The sequence below is a fragment of the Bufo gargarizans genome, chromosome 6, assembly GCF_014858855.1.
Source record: "Bufo gargarizans isolate SCDJY-AF-19 chromosome 6, ASM1485885v1, whole genome shotgun sequence".
NCBI classification, from domain to species: domain Eukaryota; kingdom Metazoa; phylum Chordata; class Amphibia; order Anura; family Bufonidae; genus Bufo; species Bufo gargarizans.
In genome coordinates, this window is record NC_058085.1 from 330,752,297 (window position 1) to 330,769,914 (window position 17,618).

At 45.5% G+C, this 17,618-nt stretch overlaps 1 protein-coding gene across 2 annotated transcripts in view; it reads left to right on the top strand.

Moving 5' to 3' along the window:
- ACADSB (acyl-CoA dehydrogenase short/branched chain) overlaps positions 1-16,132 on the top strand; it is a 49,791-nt gene extending 33,659 nt beyond the window's left edge. For both annotated transcript variants that reach the window (XM_044295893.1, XM_044295894.1), the window contains exons 4-11: positions 464-670; positions 1,843-2,013; positions 5,705-5,830; positions 6,441-6,533; positions 8,063-8,152; positions 9,391-9,528; positions 12,057-12,156; positions 14,601-16,132. In XM_044295893.1, coding sequence (XP_044151828.1) covers positions 464-670; positions 1,843-2,013; positions 5,705-5,830; positions 6,441-6,533; positions 8,063-8,152; positions 9,391-9,528; positions 12,057-12,156; positions 14,601-14,671 — 996 coding nt within the window. In that variant the 3' untranslated portion in view covers positions 14,672-16,132. The remainder of the gene's footprint in view (positions 1-463; positions 671-1,842; positions 2,014-5,704; positions 5,831-6,440; positions 6,534-8,062; positions 8,153-9,390; positions 9,529-12,056; positions 12,157-14,600) is intronic.
- Positions 16,133-17,618: the final 1,486 nt, after the last annotated feature.

Sequence of the window (17,618 nt, forward strand, 5' to 3'; positions counted from 1 at the left end):
GCTAGCCACTCAAGTCAAGCTCTCCACGCCCGCTAATCCAGCCTTCCTGGCTTGACTGATGTCCTAGAGCGTTGGGAACGTCGGTAAAAGCCTGTACAAAATGTTGTGCCATTATACGACATGTCTCGTCAACTTTGGCGAATGCTTCAGAGCTGTACAGTGCATGCGCCTGTGCAACATTCTGTATGGGACTGCGCTGTTGTTCCCACTGCTCTGGAACGTCAGTCAAGCCTGAGAGGCTGGATTAGGGGCACGGAGGGCCGGACTTGGGCAGCTGCCTCTCCATCCTCTTCACATGAATCAGCTCATTTACCTAGAAGTTTTTTGTTTGTTTTTTACACTAATGACATAACGATGGACCATAAGAAGGAGACGACATGGAGAGCTCTGTCAGGTACTGGCGGCTGTCACTTTTATCTCTTTCATAATCTGTTGATGTTAACTCTTTCCCTCTCGTTTTCAGCTGATGGGTATAGATGTGGACCCCAAGTATGGCGGCACAGGAGCATCTTTTTTCTCCTCCATTCTTGTGATTGAAGAGTTGGCCAAGGTGGACCCATCTGTGTCAGTTTTCTGTGACATTCAGAACACCCTCATCACCTCCTTGTTCGAGCAGCTAGGTACAGAGGAACAGAAAGAGACTTACCTGCCCAGGCTTTGCAAAGACTTGGTGAGAAATGGTTAACTGTTGGCTAAGGTCGGCCATAGATTTGAGAAGGGAGAGAAACCTATAAAGACTATAGCCTTGTAAGCATAGACAACCATGCCCAACGGCAGATGCAAACCTAAAGCTCCGCCATAGAGGTTCTTTTTATTCTTTTTAACCAACTGTAAATCAATTTGACCAATTTCTGGTCTCAAAATCCACCATGGCAGATCATGGTAATAATCGGAATCATGCATTTCAGCCGATAATAATCTCATGTCTGTAGCCGGCTTTTCCCCACAGCATTTTCCTTGGTAGAGGGTGTAAATTGTGTTACATGTTTCTTCACGTTAGACGGCGTGTACACAGCATTCCAGCTTATCAGCGGTCCTGGTGCCCTGGCGGTCAGCAGTTTGAAGAAGCTGCGGCACTCGGGCGATTGTTGTGGTCTCTCTTATTCAGCCTGTGACATCGAGCCCAGCGGCTTTTTTGCACCTCGGTTTCATTGAAGTGGATTGGATTGTGCTGCAATACCAAACGCAGTCGCTATACAGTGTATGATACTGTGCTTTAGTATAGTATGCAATTTTGCAAGCACTGCGCCCTCTTCAAACAGCTGGTTGCTGCCAGAATTACACAGCTGGGCTATTCTGAGGGTAGGCCATCAATATAAAAATCTTGGAATACCCCTTTAACTCCATTTTTCGTGGACTAATTGACTAATAGCTTTTGGATTTTAGCACCACCAAATGTTTGCCATGCTGAAGGATTAAAGGCTTGGACTATCTGCCTCTTCCACCCAGCGGTCGGATTTGTATGAGAATAGAAAACATAGCGCCTAACGTCTAGGAACAGCACCACACTTGTCCATGGTTGTGTGTAGTATTATAGCTTAGACCAGGGATGCCCAACTTGCAGCCCTCCAGCTGTTGTAAAACTACAACTCTCACCATGCCCTGCTGTAGGTTGTCTGGGCATTCTGGGAGTTGTAGTTTCGCAACAGCTGGAGGGCCGCAGGTTGAGCATCCCTGGCTTAGACCCATACACTTGAATAATGGAGCTGTGCTGCAATACCAGACACTGCCCATGGGCTAGGGGGGCGCTGTTTCTACACATTAATAGCCATGTTTTCTAGTCACATACACGCAGGATTGACTTATTGCCCTTTTTAGCTAACGCTCATTCCTTCTGTGCAGGTGGGCAGTTTCTGTCTGTCGGAGGCTGGTTCTGGCAGCGATGCTTTCTCTCTGAAAACCACAGCTCAGAGGCACAAGGATTATTACCTGATCAACGGCTCCAAGATGTGGATCAGTAACTCGGAGCAGGCCGGAGTCTTCCTTGTGATGGCAAACGCTGACGTGTCAGCTGTAAGTTCCTCTCCTGTGATGAGTACATCTTCTCTCTTTCTAGATATGGGGGGGGGCATTTAGAAATATTTTTACATCACTTTTGTGGTGTAAATAGATCGCACATTTTTTCGCGCTCCATTTGTGCTGTACGATTTGCCACTTCTCCCTGGTCCCACCACTTTTCCAAAGTGAAGCGAAAAGGGGTTGGGGTGTGGGCAAGGAAGCGGACTGGCCGGGAGGCCCGGCTCATTTATCATTTTCCACTCCAGTTGGCGTAGAAAATGGGTTAAATATACACCAGCAAGAGGGCTCTAAATAACTTTGGCGCTTCCTCTGGCAGCGCACAGGGACTTAAAGGGATTCTGTCACCAGGTTTCACCCCTGTCAGCTAAACATATGCTTATGTTCAGGGCCTCATCAGGATTCCTAATGTGGGCTTCTAAATGTGATCCGTAGCCTTATTTTGCTAAAAAACAGGTTTTACTAACCTGTCGCTCAAAGAAATAAGGTGCCCAAGGGGATGTCAAGGGATGCAAGGTGCCGGCCGCACCCACCGCCGTTCATGACCAGCGCCGCCTTTCCAGACTTCTGTACTGCCTCCTAATCCTCTGTGCCGCTCCCTCCCCCTCCTCCTGCCCTGCGCGTGCGCACAGGGCTCTGCCTGATGCGCCCGTGCGGACTTCTCGATTTGGCTTCTTAAAGCGAAGTGCGCATGCGCCGGCACTTCGCTCAACCCAGGTATGACCTGCACTCTGACGCCAGCCTCTCAGAGCCCTGTGCGCACGCGCGAGATCTTACAGCAGCAGCAGCAGCAGCAGGAGGAGGGGGGAGGGCGAGAGGTGGCACAGAGGATTAGGAGGCGGTGCAGAAGTCTGGAAAGGCGGCGCTGGGCATGAACGGCGGTGGGTGCGGCCGGCACATTGCATTCCTTGACATCCCCTTGGGCTACGGATTACATTTAGAAGCCCACATTAGGAATCCTGATGAGGCCCTGAACATCAGCATATCTTTAGCTGACAGGGGTGAAACCTGGTGACAGAATCCCTTTAAGACTGGTGTGGAAAACGCTGGTCTTAATAAATGTCCCCAAATATCTTACATACTAGTGAACAGCAGATGTAAAAAGAGAGAAACCTTAAAGGGGAGTATTCCTGTTTTATCTAAGTGGAACTCTGATAACACAGATTTTGACCAGTCACATGAAGCTATATCTCCCAAAATGTATTCCCATTTGATAATTTCACAGCGCATCACTGCCAGGAACAGCAACACAACTCTATTTAAGTGAATGGTGCTGTGCTGTAGTTCCCTACACAGTAGGTGGCCAGGGGTGTCCCTTTACAGGGAAACACTATAATGGGGCCACTCTGCTTAAAGAGGTTGGGTATTTTGCTCTAACTGTGCTCAAACATTGGGAAAAGGACCTTCCAGTTCACGCTGAGCAGAGCTCAGGTCGCAGGGGGAGGATTATTAACCATTCATATCTCAGGCTGTGTAGCAGCTAGAGATATACGCCCATATCTCTAGCTGCCACAGAGCCCACGATATGAAGGGTTAAGGCAGCCATCCGACCTTCAGCTGGTTGTGATATCAGCCACCCTGCAAGAGGAGAGAAAATCGTCCTCCCTCATGGAACGATTATCGCTAGAGAGGAACATCTAATATATATATATATAAGCCCTCGCACAGTTGTGTTCTGGGGCTTGGAATGCAGCGACACATACACAGATTATTTGCTAAAAACAAGTTTTTATTGTGCGAGTATTATAACATAATGAAAACTAAATGATCATAATCGTAGTGACCCCAGAATAAAGTTATCATCTTACTTAGGGCTCATTCAGACGACCGTATGTGTTTTGCAGTCCGCAAATTGTGTATCCGCAAAACACAGATACCGTCCGTGTGTGTTCCGCATGGCCAGCCCTATGATAAAAAATTGCGGACAAGAATAGGACATGCTTTATCTTTTTTGCAGGGCCACGGAACGAAAGTATGGATGCGGACAGCACACGGTGTGCTGTCCACATCTTTTGCAGCCCTATTGAAATGAATGGGTCCTCATCTGTTCCACAAAACTGCGGGACGGACGCGGACACATAACTACGGTTGAGTGAATGAGCCCTTATACTACACAGTGAACAACGTAAAAATAAATCCCACAAAATAATGTTAAAATGACAGGGTTTTTTTTTTTATCTTCCCCCAAAAATTAAAACAATAAAAGTTATTTAATACACTATATGTACGCCCAAAATGGTTCAAAAAAAAAAACTACAACTACAAAATTCAAAGTCTCATATATCTAGACTGAAGAAAAATTAAAAGCTTTGATGGAACACAGAGGGGGAAAAATGTTAAGGCTAAAATTAGTAATGTCACTAAGGCCCCATTCACATGACTGTATCTTTGTTCCGCAGCAGATCTGCATTTGTTGTGGATTGGATGCGGACGCATTCATTTCAATAGGGCCACAAAAGATGCAGACAGCACACCGTGTGCCCGACCAAAAGTAAAAAGAAAATTTCTTATTCTTGTCCGTTTTTCAGACAAGAATAGGCATTTGTAACATAGTGTGGACCTGCGGAAGGGGAAAATGTAGGATGCACACGGCCGGTGTCCTTGTTTTTCGGATCCGCGGTCTGCAAAATGGACACGGTCGTGTGAATGGACACTAAAGGTGTTAAAATGCATAAAATGAGTTGTGCTCCAACTATATTTACTTCAGACATAAATTCAAAATCTGCAATTAAAAAAGTTATGTTTTTGGAAGGGTTTTTTCTGTTTTAATGTGACTGTTGGGGGGTTAAACTGTGACGCTTCTTCACCAGTTTTTCACCAGTTGTTGAAACGAATCTGCAGATGATTAATTTTCCAATATACTTTCTATATCAATTTCTCATGGTTTTAAAGATCTCTGCTTACAGTCATGTGGTGGATGCACAGGAGCACAACTCCTTACTGTACAGTTATCAGAGCTAGGTCTTGTAATGAGCTGGTCACCTGTGTGATCACATGACCAGGACAGAGTGTCCTGTTGACAGCAAGCAGAGATGTGGAAAAACGAGGCGTTAATGCAGAAAGTATGTTGGAAAATTGCATACCTTATTATATGTAGAATTTTAAAAAAATTCTGACACTGGAATACCCATTAAAAGGGGTGTCTCTGACTTAAAGGGGTCGCCCTAGCTCAACATCTATGGCTAGGATATGCCACAAATGTCAAATAAGTGTGGGGCCCGTGCTTATCTCCAGAACTGAACTACCAAAGTGAAAGAAAACACACTGCGCATGCTCAGCGTCCTTTCTGTTCACTACTTTGGGACTTCCAAACAAAGGTCAGTGAGGGTGCTCGGCTATTTTCAGAAATCCCATAGCAGTGAAGGGGAGAGTAAGCTGTGCAAGCGCCACCACCTCTGTGCAAGCGCCACCACCTCTGTGCAAGCAACCACACAATTAGGACACCCTAGAGCAGGCATGCTCAACCTGCGGCCCTCCAGCTGTTGTAAAACTACAACTCCCACAATGCCCTGCTGTAGGCTGATAGCTGTAGGCTGTTCAGGCATGCTGGGAGTTGTAGTTTTGCAACAGCTGGAGGGCCGCAGATTGAGCATGCCTGCCCTAGAGCCATATTTATCGCCTGTTAAGCTATAGTCTGGAGCAGACGTGGAGTGGACACTGGGTTGGTAACTTTCCTTTTTTTGCTTAGGGATACCGAGGAATCACATGCTTCATTGTTCCCAAGGAAACGGAAGGACTCCATATTGGAAAAAAGGAGGATAAACTAGGACTTAGAGCGTCTTCAACATGTGCACTGACCTTTGATAATGTTAAGGTATGACTGTACAGATGTGACGTGGGAAGAGGTAGAAACCGACTTTTATGGGGTTACTTTCACCATTCAAGAAAAACTATGGGGGGCAGTATACTAGATAAAATATCACTTTTAATAATTATTAGGAGATAAAAAACGGCCCCTACGGCTTTTTATCTCCTAATAATTATTAAAAGTGATATTTTATCTAGTATACTGCCCCCCATAGTTTTTCTTTATTGTCTTTTTGAGCAGTACTCAGGGAGGCACCTCTGTCTTTTCCTGACTGACCATGTTCAATTTTTTTTTTTATTATTATTATTATTATTTTATTTTTATTTTTTTACTTTTACCATTCCCATGCAGTTTGTATGCTTAGTCCAGTTGCTTTCTGTTCCAAATCCTACATGAAGACGACAGTTCGTCCAAAGTGATGAAACGAAACATAATGGCCGATCACTGTAGGTCTTTTCCATAGTAATTTCCCTGTGATTGGCCGTCACTTTATCAGGGGACTAGTAGCCTGTAAAGTACAGAACGCCTTAACATTTCAGAGGTACCTTCAAAGAAACACTGGCATCGCAGCATGTCACTGACTGTGTCCTCCCTTTTTTTTTTTTTGTGTGTGCAGGTTCCAGCAAGCAGTGTTCTTGGGAAGCTTGGTCAGGGCTATAAATACGCCATAGGAATGCTGAATGAAGGTCGGATTGGAATTGCAGCCCAGGTGATGGGATGGGGTGATGGGATGGGGTGCTGGTATATAATATATTCACCCGCCTTTAGGTGTCAAAGCTTCACACATTGCAGATTTGGTGTGGATTCTGCTAAAAAATTCAGCATATATGTGTGAATGGAGTCTCTAATCCCATGAACATGCTGCAGAAACTAATGCTATGGAAGCTGAAATCTGCAGCTTACCCTAAAGGTCCCTCTACACCGATAGATTTCACACATCGTTGTCGGGAAGGAAGCATCGTGTGCTCATCAGTGAAGGAGACCGCTCAGCCAGTGTAAAGGGGTTATTCCCATCTCAGACAACTGGGGCATATTGCTAGGCTATTCCCCCTATTGTCTGATAGGCACATGGCCCCCGCTTCCATTGACTTCAACGGGGCCAACGGAAATGGCCAAGCCAGCGCTTGACTATTTTTGGCGGCCCCATAGAAATTAATGGAGGGCGGTCAGCACATGCGCGGTGTGCCCTCTTCACTTTGCAGGCTCAGTTTACGAGATAGGTGCAGGTCCCGCCTCTGAGACCTGCACCTATCAGACATTATGGGCATATCGTAGCGATATATCCCCCCATTGTCCTAGATGGGAATACTCCTCTAAAGGGGTTGTCCCGTCTCGGACATTGGGGGCATATCGCTAGGTGGGACCCACATCTATACTTAGGACAGAGCCAGCAACGTCCCGGAGGGTGCATCGCGCATTCCCAGCCTCTCTCCATTTATTATTAACGCCAAAAATAGCCAAGCGGGACACTCTGCTATTTTCAGAAGTCCCATTGAAATTAATTTACTTTTTATGGGGCTGATGGAAATGATCAAGCCAGCGCTTGGCCTTTTTAGTGCTCCCATAGGAATGAATGGAGGGCAGCTGTTCATGCGCGGTGCGCCCTCCGGGACTTTACCAGCATGTTCTGAGTATAGGTGCGGGTCCCAGAGGTGGGCCCCGCACCTATCAGACATTGGGGGCATATCCTAACGATATACCCCCAGTGTCTGAGATGGTACAACCCCTTTAAATGTCAAGGGTTTTGCTAAAGATTTAACGCAGAGAACTGTAATGGGTAAAATCTTCATATTAGTACAGTACCAGCAAAGTATTTGCGATTTAACAAATCTCAGGTACCCCTTGGGGGTTTCTTCTGTGCGGAAATTGACCTGCCGAGCGGATTTCCAAATCCACTCGTCAGTTATGTTTGCGGTTTTAGCGGCGAATTTCCCCCATTTCAAAGGGTGAGATTGCATCAAATCCGCACCAAAAAGTGGATCTTCTGCGCATTCACCCATTGCAGGTGCCCTTACGCTGCTTCTCTGATGCCAGTTGCCTATAAAATGTAGGTTACTATAATGATGATCTTTTATTACGCACAGGCAACAATAATTACATTTATGATACACTTTAATAAGCATTCAAAGGATTTCTTTCAATCTAAAATGTATTACGTGGTCACCCATGTAATATAAGGAGTGGCCATACACAGCGCCTCTCAGTGATGACCAATACTATCTTTTGCTTTCTCTTTAGATGGTGGGCTTGGCGCAGGGCTGCTTTGACCACACCATCCCGTACACCAAACAGAGGATTCAGTTTGGAAAGAGAATATTTGACTTTCAGGTTTGTGTCTGTTGTCGCTGCTACCGTATTTCTGTCTCTCTCTGTTATTTTAATATAAAACCCACCAATATAATTGTCCCGCTTCCGTGTCTTGCATCATTGCCATCTTTGACCCACATTAGATGAATATCGGCCAATTTTAGGACAACCGGCCGCCAATATAAAGTCTGTGGGGGAGTTAGGAAAGAAGGATTGGATATTTTAGGATTTCAGCATGCCTGATCCTTTTGGAGTTACAGGAGACGTGCCAAAGGTGTTAGCCAAATAGTTACCTAAGCTGTATGGTCATCTTTAAGAGACCTTGTCACCAGGATCAACCCTATCAAGTCGGGTATACTTCCTGGTAGGGTTAATCCTGCTGATTAAGACGATCTCTGGACTGCAAAAATCTTTCTCTGTTCCACCGAAAACTTTTTTTTTATTTTTTTTTTATTTTATTTTATTAGGGCTTTAGTGCACTGAGCGGAAGGCCTTGGCCCCTCAGTGCACCCTTAAATGGCCCTATAGTAGTGTGCCACCGTGCACAGGAAAGTATTACTGTGCAAATAAGAACATTGTAAGTTTTCATGCACATTACATTTTCCTCTTTAGTAGCGCCCCCTACTGTTTTCCTTCTGGTCCACCTTCTCCTGCATTTAGTGGTGGACTCGCATGCTCAGAAGCTTCCCTGCTCCCTTCCCCTCGGTTCCAGCGTAGTGATCTTATAGTGAAGCAGCCCAGACACCTTTCATTCATTCATTCCTACTTCTAAATTCCTAGAAATATATGGCTCTATCTCTCTCTAGACAGTGGAGAAGGAAATTGTGGGGGCACAACATGCGCCATCTATCTCTGGTGCAGTATGTATTACCGTACACACAGTACAAGTCACATCAGTCCCTGGCTCAGGTGCTATTCACAATCTTCACTTCCTTATTTCCTACACCTGCATACCTTGTACAGCAAAAAAATAAAATATCAGGTTGGCACCCCGAATGCCCAGCATGGTAGCAGTATTGGGCTAGTTTCACACTAGCGTTACTGAGATCCGGTAGGCTGACTGCGCTGGCTCCTGCATTGCCGGATATTACCTCAATACCCGCCGGCCCGCTTAACTGTAATGGGGAGCAGCGGAGATCCGGCCATAACTTGGCAAATATACAAAAAATCAGGACAAATACCGCTGCGCTAACGCTAGTGTGAAACGAGCCTAAGCCACCCTTAGCACAGGCCTCTAACCTTTCTTCTGCTCTCTCCAGGGCATGCAGCACCAGATCTCACACATAGCGACCCAGCTGGAAGCTGCACGACTACTCACGTACAACGCTGCCAGACTGAAGGAGGCAAAGAGACCCTTCAAGAAGGAGGCATGCATGGCGAAGTACTTCGCATCTGAGGTGATAAAAATCTCCTGTTTTATCCATTCAGTTACCAAAAATATTTCCAGTTTCTTTTGAATCTGGATATGGAGCAGGACGGATTGTGGATTATTAATAGTAAACTGGTTTTCACTTCAGAGATGGGAACTTGTGATATCCTGGAGAAATATTCCACGTCTATGGGAGTTATGAAAAGTGCCACGGGAGATACTGCACTACACCGTTATAAGGGCTCAGTGCACAACATCCGTGCGGCGGCCAGGATGGATCGAGACCCATTCAACTTGAATGGGTCCGCGAATCCGTCCGCACCGTAAAAGAAAAAGAACATGTAGTGCTTCCATGGGCTTCTGATCTGTGCTTCTGTTCCGCACCGCATCTCCCGGATTGCGGACCCATTAAAGTGAATGAGTCCGCATCCGTGATGCGGGGTGCACACGGCTAGTGCCTGAGTATTGCGGATCCACTTTATGCGGGCAACGGCAGTGTGCATGAGCCCCAAGTGTGAGCCCTAAGGGGATCATGGATGACACATGGATTTGACTCTGGACGTACCACCCCCTCAGGACCTGCACTACTGTAGGCATAACACAGTGTTCAGCTTTGCCTAGAGCAGTGATTGCTAACCTCCGGCACTCCAGCTGTGGTAAAACTACAACTCCCAGCAGGCGCCATTCACTTTGATGGAAGTTCCAAGAACAGCCAAGCCAGTGTGCATGCAGGGAGTTGTAGTTTCACAGCAGTTGGAGTGCCTGAGGTTGCTGACCCCTGACATGTAATAAAGACATTCAGCATTTTCTATTCTGCACAACTGTATCCTATTTATTTTATCCCCAACAGGTGGCGCCACAGGAATGGAATTCAAATACTATTCCGTACTGACATCGATGGTCTAAAGTTTTCACGTTGTATAGCCAACACAAAACTATTCATAGCTGTTCAACTACTGATGTGAACAGCTGTGGAAATAAAGAAAACCTGCAAAAGGTTGCAGTAAATATAGAATCTTTGTGATACTTCTTCATTACCCCGTGTAGTTGAAGTCGTCAGCAAGGACAGTCTAGCCCACCGTTCCACATGCACTAATTAATTGCCTAAAGGCTTCTTTACACAGGGCTACGATCAGGCAGTCATCGGGAGGGAGTGTTACTAGGACTACTTTTTCCCAGTAATTCTCCCATGTAAAGGTGTCTCCGATCACCAGTTGAACAAGCAAATCTTTTGGCCAGCACCCAAACTCCTCATTTCTGGGCACCATATCGTCCTTTGTGAACAGGGATCTGCTGTCCATAAACATTGACTCTGTATGGGGATGAGTGATCACAGTTGTGATTGCTCCTTCCCATACAGACTAGATGATAGCTGCATGTTAATATGGCTTTCATTGCCTTCCTTGTCAGTGACAAGGAAGTAGTTATCGGAAACAAATGAATGATTCCCAATAATTGCCTGTTCGGTCAGGCCGTATAAAGGGGCCTTTAGGATGGCCATGTGCATTAGATAGCTGTTGGCCGACTCTCTAGCTCCCCCATAGACATGCACGCTCTGCTTGGCATAGTATGTATATGTTCTAAATGGGGAGAAGGGGAAAAGCGGCTCAACATCTGGCAGTGGGTTATCTCCACCGAGAACAATAGGATAGATCAGGGATGCTCAACCTTGCGGCCCTCCAGCTGTTGTAAAACTACAACTCCCACCATGCCCTGCTGTAGGCTGATAGATGTAGGCTGTCCGGGAATTATGGGAGTTGTAGTTTTGCAACAGCTGGAGGTCCGCAGGTTGAGCATGCCTGGGATAGATCATGTTCCTCGCTACATCTTCCCTTGGGAGCACCTCATACACAAAAGATGGTTGGCCGTTCCTGCTGCTTCGGCTGTCATTAGTCTAAGGCATGGATGTCAAACTCATGGCCCTCCAGATGTTGCAAAACTACAACTCCCATCATTCCCTGATAGCTGTAGTATGCCCAGGCATGATGGGAGTTGTAGTTTTGCAACAGCTGGAGGGCCACGAGTTTGACATCCCTGGTCTAAGGTGTATGGCCAGTTTGAGGCCTCGTTCACATGTCAAAATTACAGCTCTGCTTGGAGACACATAAAAGTGCATGGGGCCAATACTGTACCTCTCTATGCCTCAGTGGGTGCCCATTATGGAGATATTCTCCCATTGTGTCTAGTAGAGAAATAATGAAGCATTGTACAGCCACTAGGTCACATGTATGATGCCTCATACCTCCATGTGTGTTCACAAGCTATGTCTCGGTCCACATTATACACTAAAAGTACTAAACAGCGAAAAAATAAGAATGCGTCAGCTAGCATGCTTGTTGACAGTTTCCTGGTACCAACAAGAAAAAGGTCTTTACATATATGTATACATTTCCTTATTATAACCATACTAGAGTTGAAACTTACTGTAACGCTATGGAGTTTCATTTTAGAACCTTATTTTACTTTTATTTTTTTTTATTTTTTTATGTACACAAACAATGTTGTTCTGAACAAAAACAATCATTTTCCTTTTTTCTTTTTTTTTATATACTTTAGGTGGCTGGAACGACCACTAGTAAATGTTTGGAGTGGATGGGAGGTGTCGGTTTTACAAAGGACTATCCCATTGAAAAGTATTACAGAGATGCAAAGATAGGTAAGAAGTGTCGGAATAGGAGTGTATGTGTGTTTAGCTCCTCTGTTCCTCCCCAGGCGTCGCCAAACATTGTATAAAACAGCAGGACAGAAAATAAATAATTTATATTATTATGTGCATGAATATATGCTGCCAGCTCGTCAGGTGTGGATCCCTACAGGAGCCTGTAGTCTGGGCACAGCTCATTGGGAGACATTTGCTAAAGTTTTACGCCACTATTGTGGCATGAAAGAGGTCACAAATGATGGCACATGGTTAAGCTTCTCGCCACTTTTCTAAAGTGGCAAGAAAAGGGGTGCCAGGGCTTAGTGGGAGGGGCAGGGCTTTGCGTGGCCCACCAGATTTACTGTACAGTTTCAGTTATGGCTGAAGCCAACACCAGCCCATAGCTGCGGTAGACCAGTTTTTGGCGCATGGGCTGCCAGAGATGAGACCAGTTTATTAAGAGGCATCTGCCTTTTAATAAATTAGGTGCATCTCACTCCGGAGGCCAGGGATCAAGACTGGCCTATGGGAATGCCAGTCTTGATAAATGTCCCCTATTAACTTCTATGGGATCCTAGACAGGCTGTGTGACGTGTGCAGAGGTTATTGTGCAGGGAGGGGAAGTAGATAAGATGTGACCATTACCTGTTTTGAACAGTGGGTCCTGTGTTGTCGATATATACTGTAGTTGTTACCTGTCATTGGAATCCTGCATGTGATGATACTGAGATGGCTGCTGAGAAGTGATCTCCACAGAACAGTTAAGGAAGTTATGATTTATTTTATTTTTTACAAATCCCCAAATCGATTGACATTGAAAAAACTGCAGTTTAAAGGTAACCTGTCATCAACGTTATGTTGCCCATCCTAAGGGCAGAATAAAGTAGAGACAGGTGAGTTGATTTCAGCGGTCTGTCGTTTATAAGTTAAAAGTAAGTGGTTGCCGAGAACCAACATCACAATCATTGCAGACTGGGCCTGGAAAAGAGTCCCGGACACCTGAGAAGAGTCCTGGTTATTCATGATCTCCTGCTCTCCTGCCCGCCTGCTGATGACTGACAGTCTAATACCTAGTTTTCTCCCTTTCTCTCTAGGAGAGACCTGCCAATCATCAGCAGGAGATTATGACCATGACTCTTCTTATTTAGATTTAACTCTTTTCGATCCCTGGGCTGCAATGATTATAAAGCTGGTTCTCGGCAACCACTGACTTTTAGCTCATGAGTGACACACCGCTGAGATCCGCATTTCTGTCACTATTTTATGCTGCCCTCAGTGAGGTTAGCATAACGTTGATGACAGGTTTCCTTTAACATTAAAACTTGATTTAAACAATAGGCAGTTTTCTAGTGGCAAGATTTTTCTTCCATATCACATCCCATTTTAAATCTTAAAGGGGTTTTCCGGTAATAATTCCATTTTATCTAATGCCTTACATGCTCCACGTCACTCCAGTCCTCCGCGCTGTGTCTGGCATGTCCATGTTCCGGTCCCTGAAGTGTTTACATCCGGCGCATCGTGGGCATAAACACATGGTCTACTGCAACCATCCGCAGCACGTCATCACCGAAGCCAGTCATTTGCTGCAATGGATCATGTGACTAGCTGAATGTAAACACTCTGGGGGCCTGAACATGGACACAACGGAGGCAGCGGGGAGCAGGTAAGTATAATATCTTCTTCTTCAGGAGGAAGCACTCGGTAAAATGTAATTATTACCAGAAAAACCTCTTCAATACTTTTTTTTTTTTTTTTTTTTTTTCCCTTCACATCGCACATATATAAAGGCGGCTCACTTTCATTTCCCTGACTTAAAGGGAGTCTGTCACCAAAATATGACGTTATACACCACTTACGTGGCTCTCTAGCACATCTATCCATGATTCAAGTGGAACCTTTGTAACTTTCTTCTGACTTTCACCAGCAGGAAAAACGACGTTTAATCCATATGTAAATGAGGGCTCGCCAGTGCCCAGGGGCGGCGTTCGGTGTGTAGGAGCCCAGGCTGCTCTGCCTACTTGTTACATAACTCCTCCCCAGCCTCTTCCTTGGCCCGCCTAGTGCAAGTCCCTTACATCATCCACCGGACCGGCCGATATTGTGCGCAGTGCACCGCTGGCCCAGGCATGCCACTTGTGGGCACGGCATCGCCACATGCAGTGCGCATGCTCCGGCCTTTCAGTCCTCCTGTTTGCTTCTGGTCAGCCCCCTAGTCACTGGTTTCACGGCATTTGCTGGCGCATGCGCACTACATGTAGCGATGCCGTGCCCACAATGGGGAGGAGTTATGTAACAAGAAGGCAGAGCAGCCTGGGCTCCTACACACCGAACGCCGTCCCTGGGGACTTGCGAGCCCTCATTTACATATTTTGGTGACAGGCTCCCTTTAACAATAAATTGGTGAAATTTTTTTCATTTTTATTTATTACTTTTACATTTTTATATTTTCTTAAATCCAGGTACGATATACGAGGGAACCTCCAACATCCAGCTGAGCACGATCGCCAAGTTCATAGACCAGGAGTACTGAAAAGCAGCCTTAAGGCGTCCGAACCGTTGTCACGCTCATAGGCTGACCCTCTAAGAGCTGACACTTGCTTCTCGAACATGAATGTCCACATCTGTATGAATGTAAAATCCTCATCCAATCGATAAATACCATGGACTTTGCCACTACCTCAGTAATTCACTCACTAGTCTGCTGTAGGACTTGATACTAGGTATATGAGTTTTAAAAGAATCTTTACTGATTACCCCATTAGAAGGGTTTTGGTGAAGCTGGTGTAACCTTACTAAACTGCAAAATATTACTTCTGTAATATTACTTCCACTACTCTGTCCAGCTTTCTTAATGGACTCCTCAAGAAACCTTTTGGTACAAGGCAAACTTTTGGATTTATCCTTCTATTACTGTTATATGTCTGAATCGTAAATTGGTCTCTCATAATGCCCCTGTTAGGGCATATAGATATTATGGATAGGGGGGCATATCCTGCGCACAGGACCCCTACCCTCTATCAGTGAGAGATGCTCAGGTGCTTTATATGATTAAAATGTATCTAAAACACAAAACCGTAATTGGATACCAGCGCTGCCGCCGTAAAAGCTTCACCAAGTTGCAATAAGAGAGTTTTGTCGCTGCTGGGTCTGTGAGGGTTAACTGCTGGTACCCTTAATGTTGCAAAAGACTAATGATTAAAAAAGGGGGGAACCCGCGCTGACTGTAAACAAATCCAACCAATATATACAGAGAACAAGTACTTGCCGCTAGTGAAGTAAAATAGATCCCATCCGGATTGCTTTCCCTATCGATGTAAGGGATTGCGCTATCTTCAGCTTCCTCCTTCAGGCGTGCGGCTCCGGCCGGTAGCTCGCGCGCACCGGGGGGGGGGAGGAGCCGCACTGTAGTTTCCAGGGGAACGGACCTTCAGCGTGACGTCACACGCTCGTGTCACTTCCCCGCTTTATATGATTACTTACAGAACAGTGGTCTTCGTGAGACCACCCCTTTAAATGGACATTGAACCTAGAAATGAATGAGGGACAAAGAAAATGCCTGCCTATCAGCAAGGATTTCTGCAGGCTTGTTAAATCTTCCGAGAAAACAAAGGTCATTTCTATCTGGTTTCCTTCCATCTTATGGGGACCAGCGGTGAGGTGGACCTTGCCTGGTGTACACAGAGAGGATGAACAACGTAAATTAGCCTCTTTGACCAGACCGGACCATCCCAAATCAAATTACTGTTCAGTAGTCTTTATTTGATCGGTGAAATATTAAGATTTGCATCGGTTACAAACTAACATAACTGTAGGGGAATGACATTTTCTGGGAAGCTACACTATAACCTGAGATTGTACTAAAACCCCAGAAGAAGAGGGGGTTGATGCTGTTACAGCTGATAGCACTTTCTTATAATCTTTTATCTTTTGTTCCATGGTGACTAGTAAAAATAAAAATTCTGTGTAAATTTTGAATACGGTGGAATCCGAACGTTGTCCTGTCACACTTTAATGAGAGTAGAAGAAATGGATGATGGATGGATGCTGGGCATGCAACACGGGGGCCAGAGGACATGATTTGTATGAAAATTAACCTCTATCCACAGGATAAGGGATAACTGGTCGGTGGGGGTCTAGGTGGGAGCCCCAACAATCCCGAGAACGAGGGTCCTATGTTCTGGTCCTTTTCGAGCAGCAGGGCACATGCCTGGCCTGCAACCCCATGGGACTGCGGAGATAGACGAGTACATCTTGACTGTTTCCAGCAGTTCCATAGAGAATGAATCCCATTATAGGGGATAACTTTTATACTTGGCACAAACCCTTTAATGTGTAAGCACAACATTAGTAAAATTCTTTAATCCAATATCCGATAGTCAAGAAATTCTAATCCTCCAGTACATATTTCCTGTACAAAACTGCAAAATAATCCAGTTGAAAGTGTAAGGCCTCATGCACACGACCGTTCCGTTTTTTGCAGTCCGCAAACCACGGATCCGCAAAAAACTGAAGCCGCATTGTAGACATGCCTATTCTTGTCCGCAAAGCGGACAAGAATAGGACATGCTATATTTTTTTTGCAGGGCTGTCCGCATCTTTTGCGGCCCCGTTGAAGTGAATGGGTCCGCACCCGAGCCGCAAAAACTGCAGCTCGGATGCAGACCCGAAAAACGATCGTGTGCATGAGGCCTAAGGCTGCATTTACACGACCGTATGTTTGGTCTGCATCCTATTAATTTCAATGAGGCCGCATAAAATGGGGACAGCACACATTGTGCTGTCCGCATCCATATCTCCGTTCCGCAGCCCAGCAAAAAAGATAGAGCATGTCCTATTCTCGTCTGTTTTGCAAACACTAATAGGCACTGTTACAATGAGCCCGCAAAAAAAAATGGATGCAACACATATGTCATACGGACGCATTTTGTGGACCGCAAAATACTTACAAGGGCTCATGCACATGAAAATATTCTCTGTCCTTGTCCGTTCTGGTTTTTTTTTTGCGGCCCGTATGCGGAACCATTCATTTTAATGGGGCTGCTAAAAAAAACGGAAATGACTCCACGTGCATTCTGTATCCATATGTCCGCAAGTCCTTTCCACAAAAAATAGAACTTGTCCTATTCTTGTCCATTTTGTTGTCATCCGTTTTTTTGCAGGCCGCAAACTACATACAGTCGTGTGCATGAGCCCTTTTTAATAAAAAGTGATGAAACCCTTCTAAACGATGGCGTTCACATTTCACCTGCCGTTGGCTAAACAGATGATTCTGCCAGGGGTCTCGAGCTGGGCTACTGGTTTTTCTTTGTTACAGCTCCCGGATAGAGAGGGTTGTCTGTGATGAGACTCCCGGGAGGCCCCCACCGTATACTTCAGACGTATTCATAGGGCTCCATTCACCTGACAAATTCAAGTGTCCTTTTGCCATCTGTGTACATTAATGTACTTTTTTTTTTAAGCATGGGAAGCTATGAGTG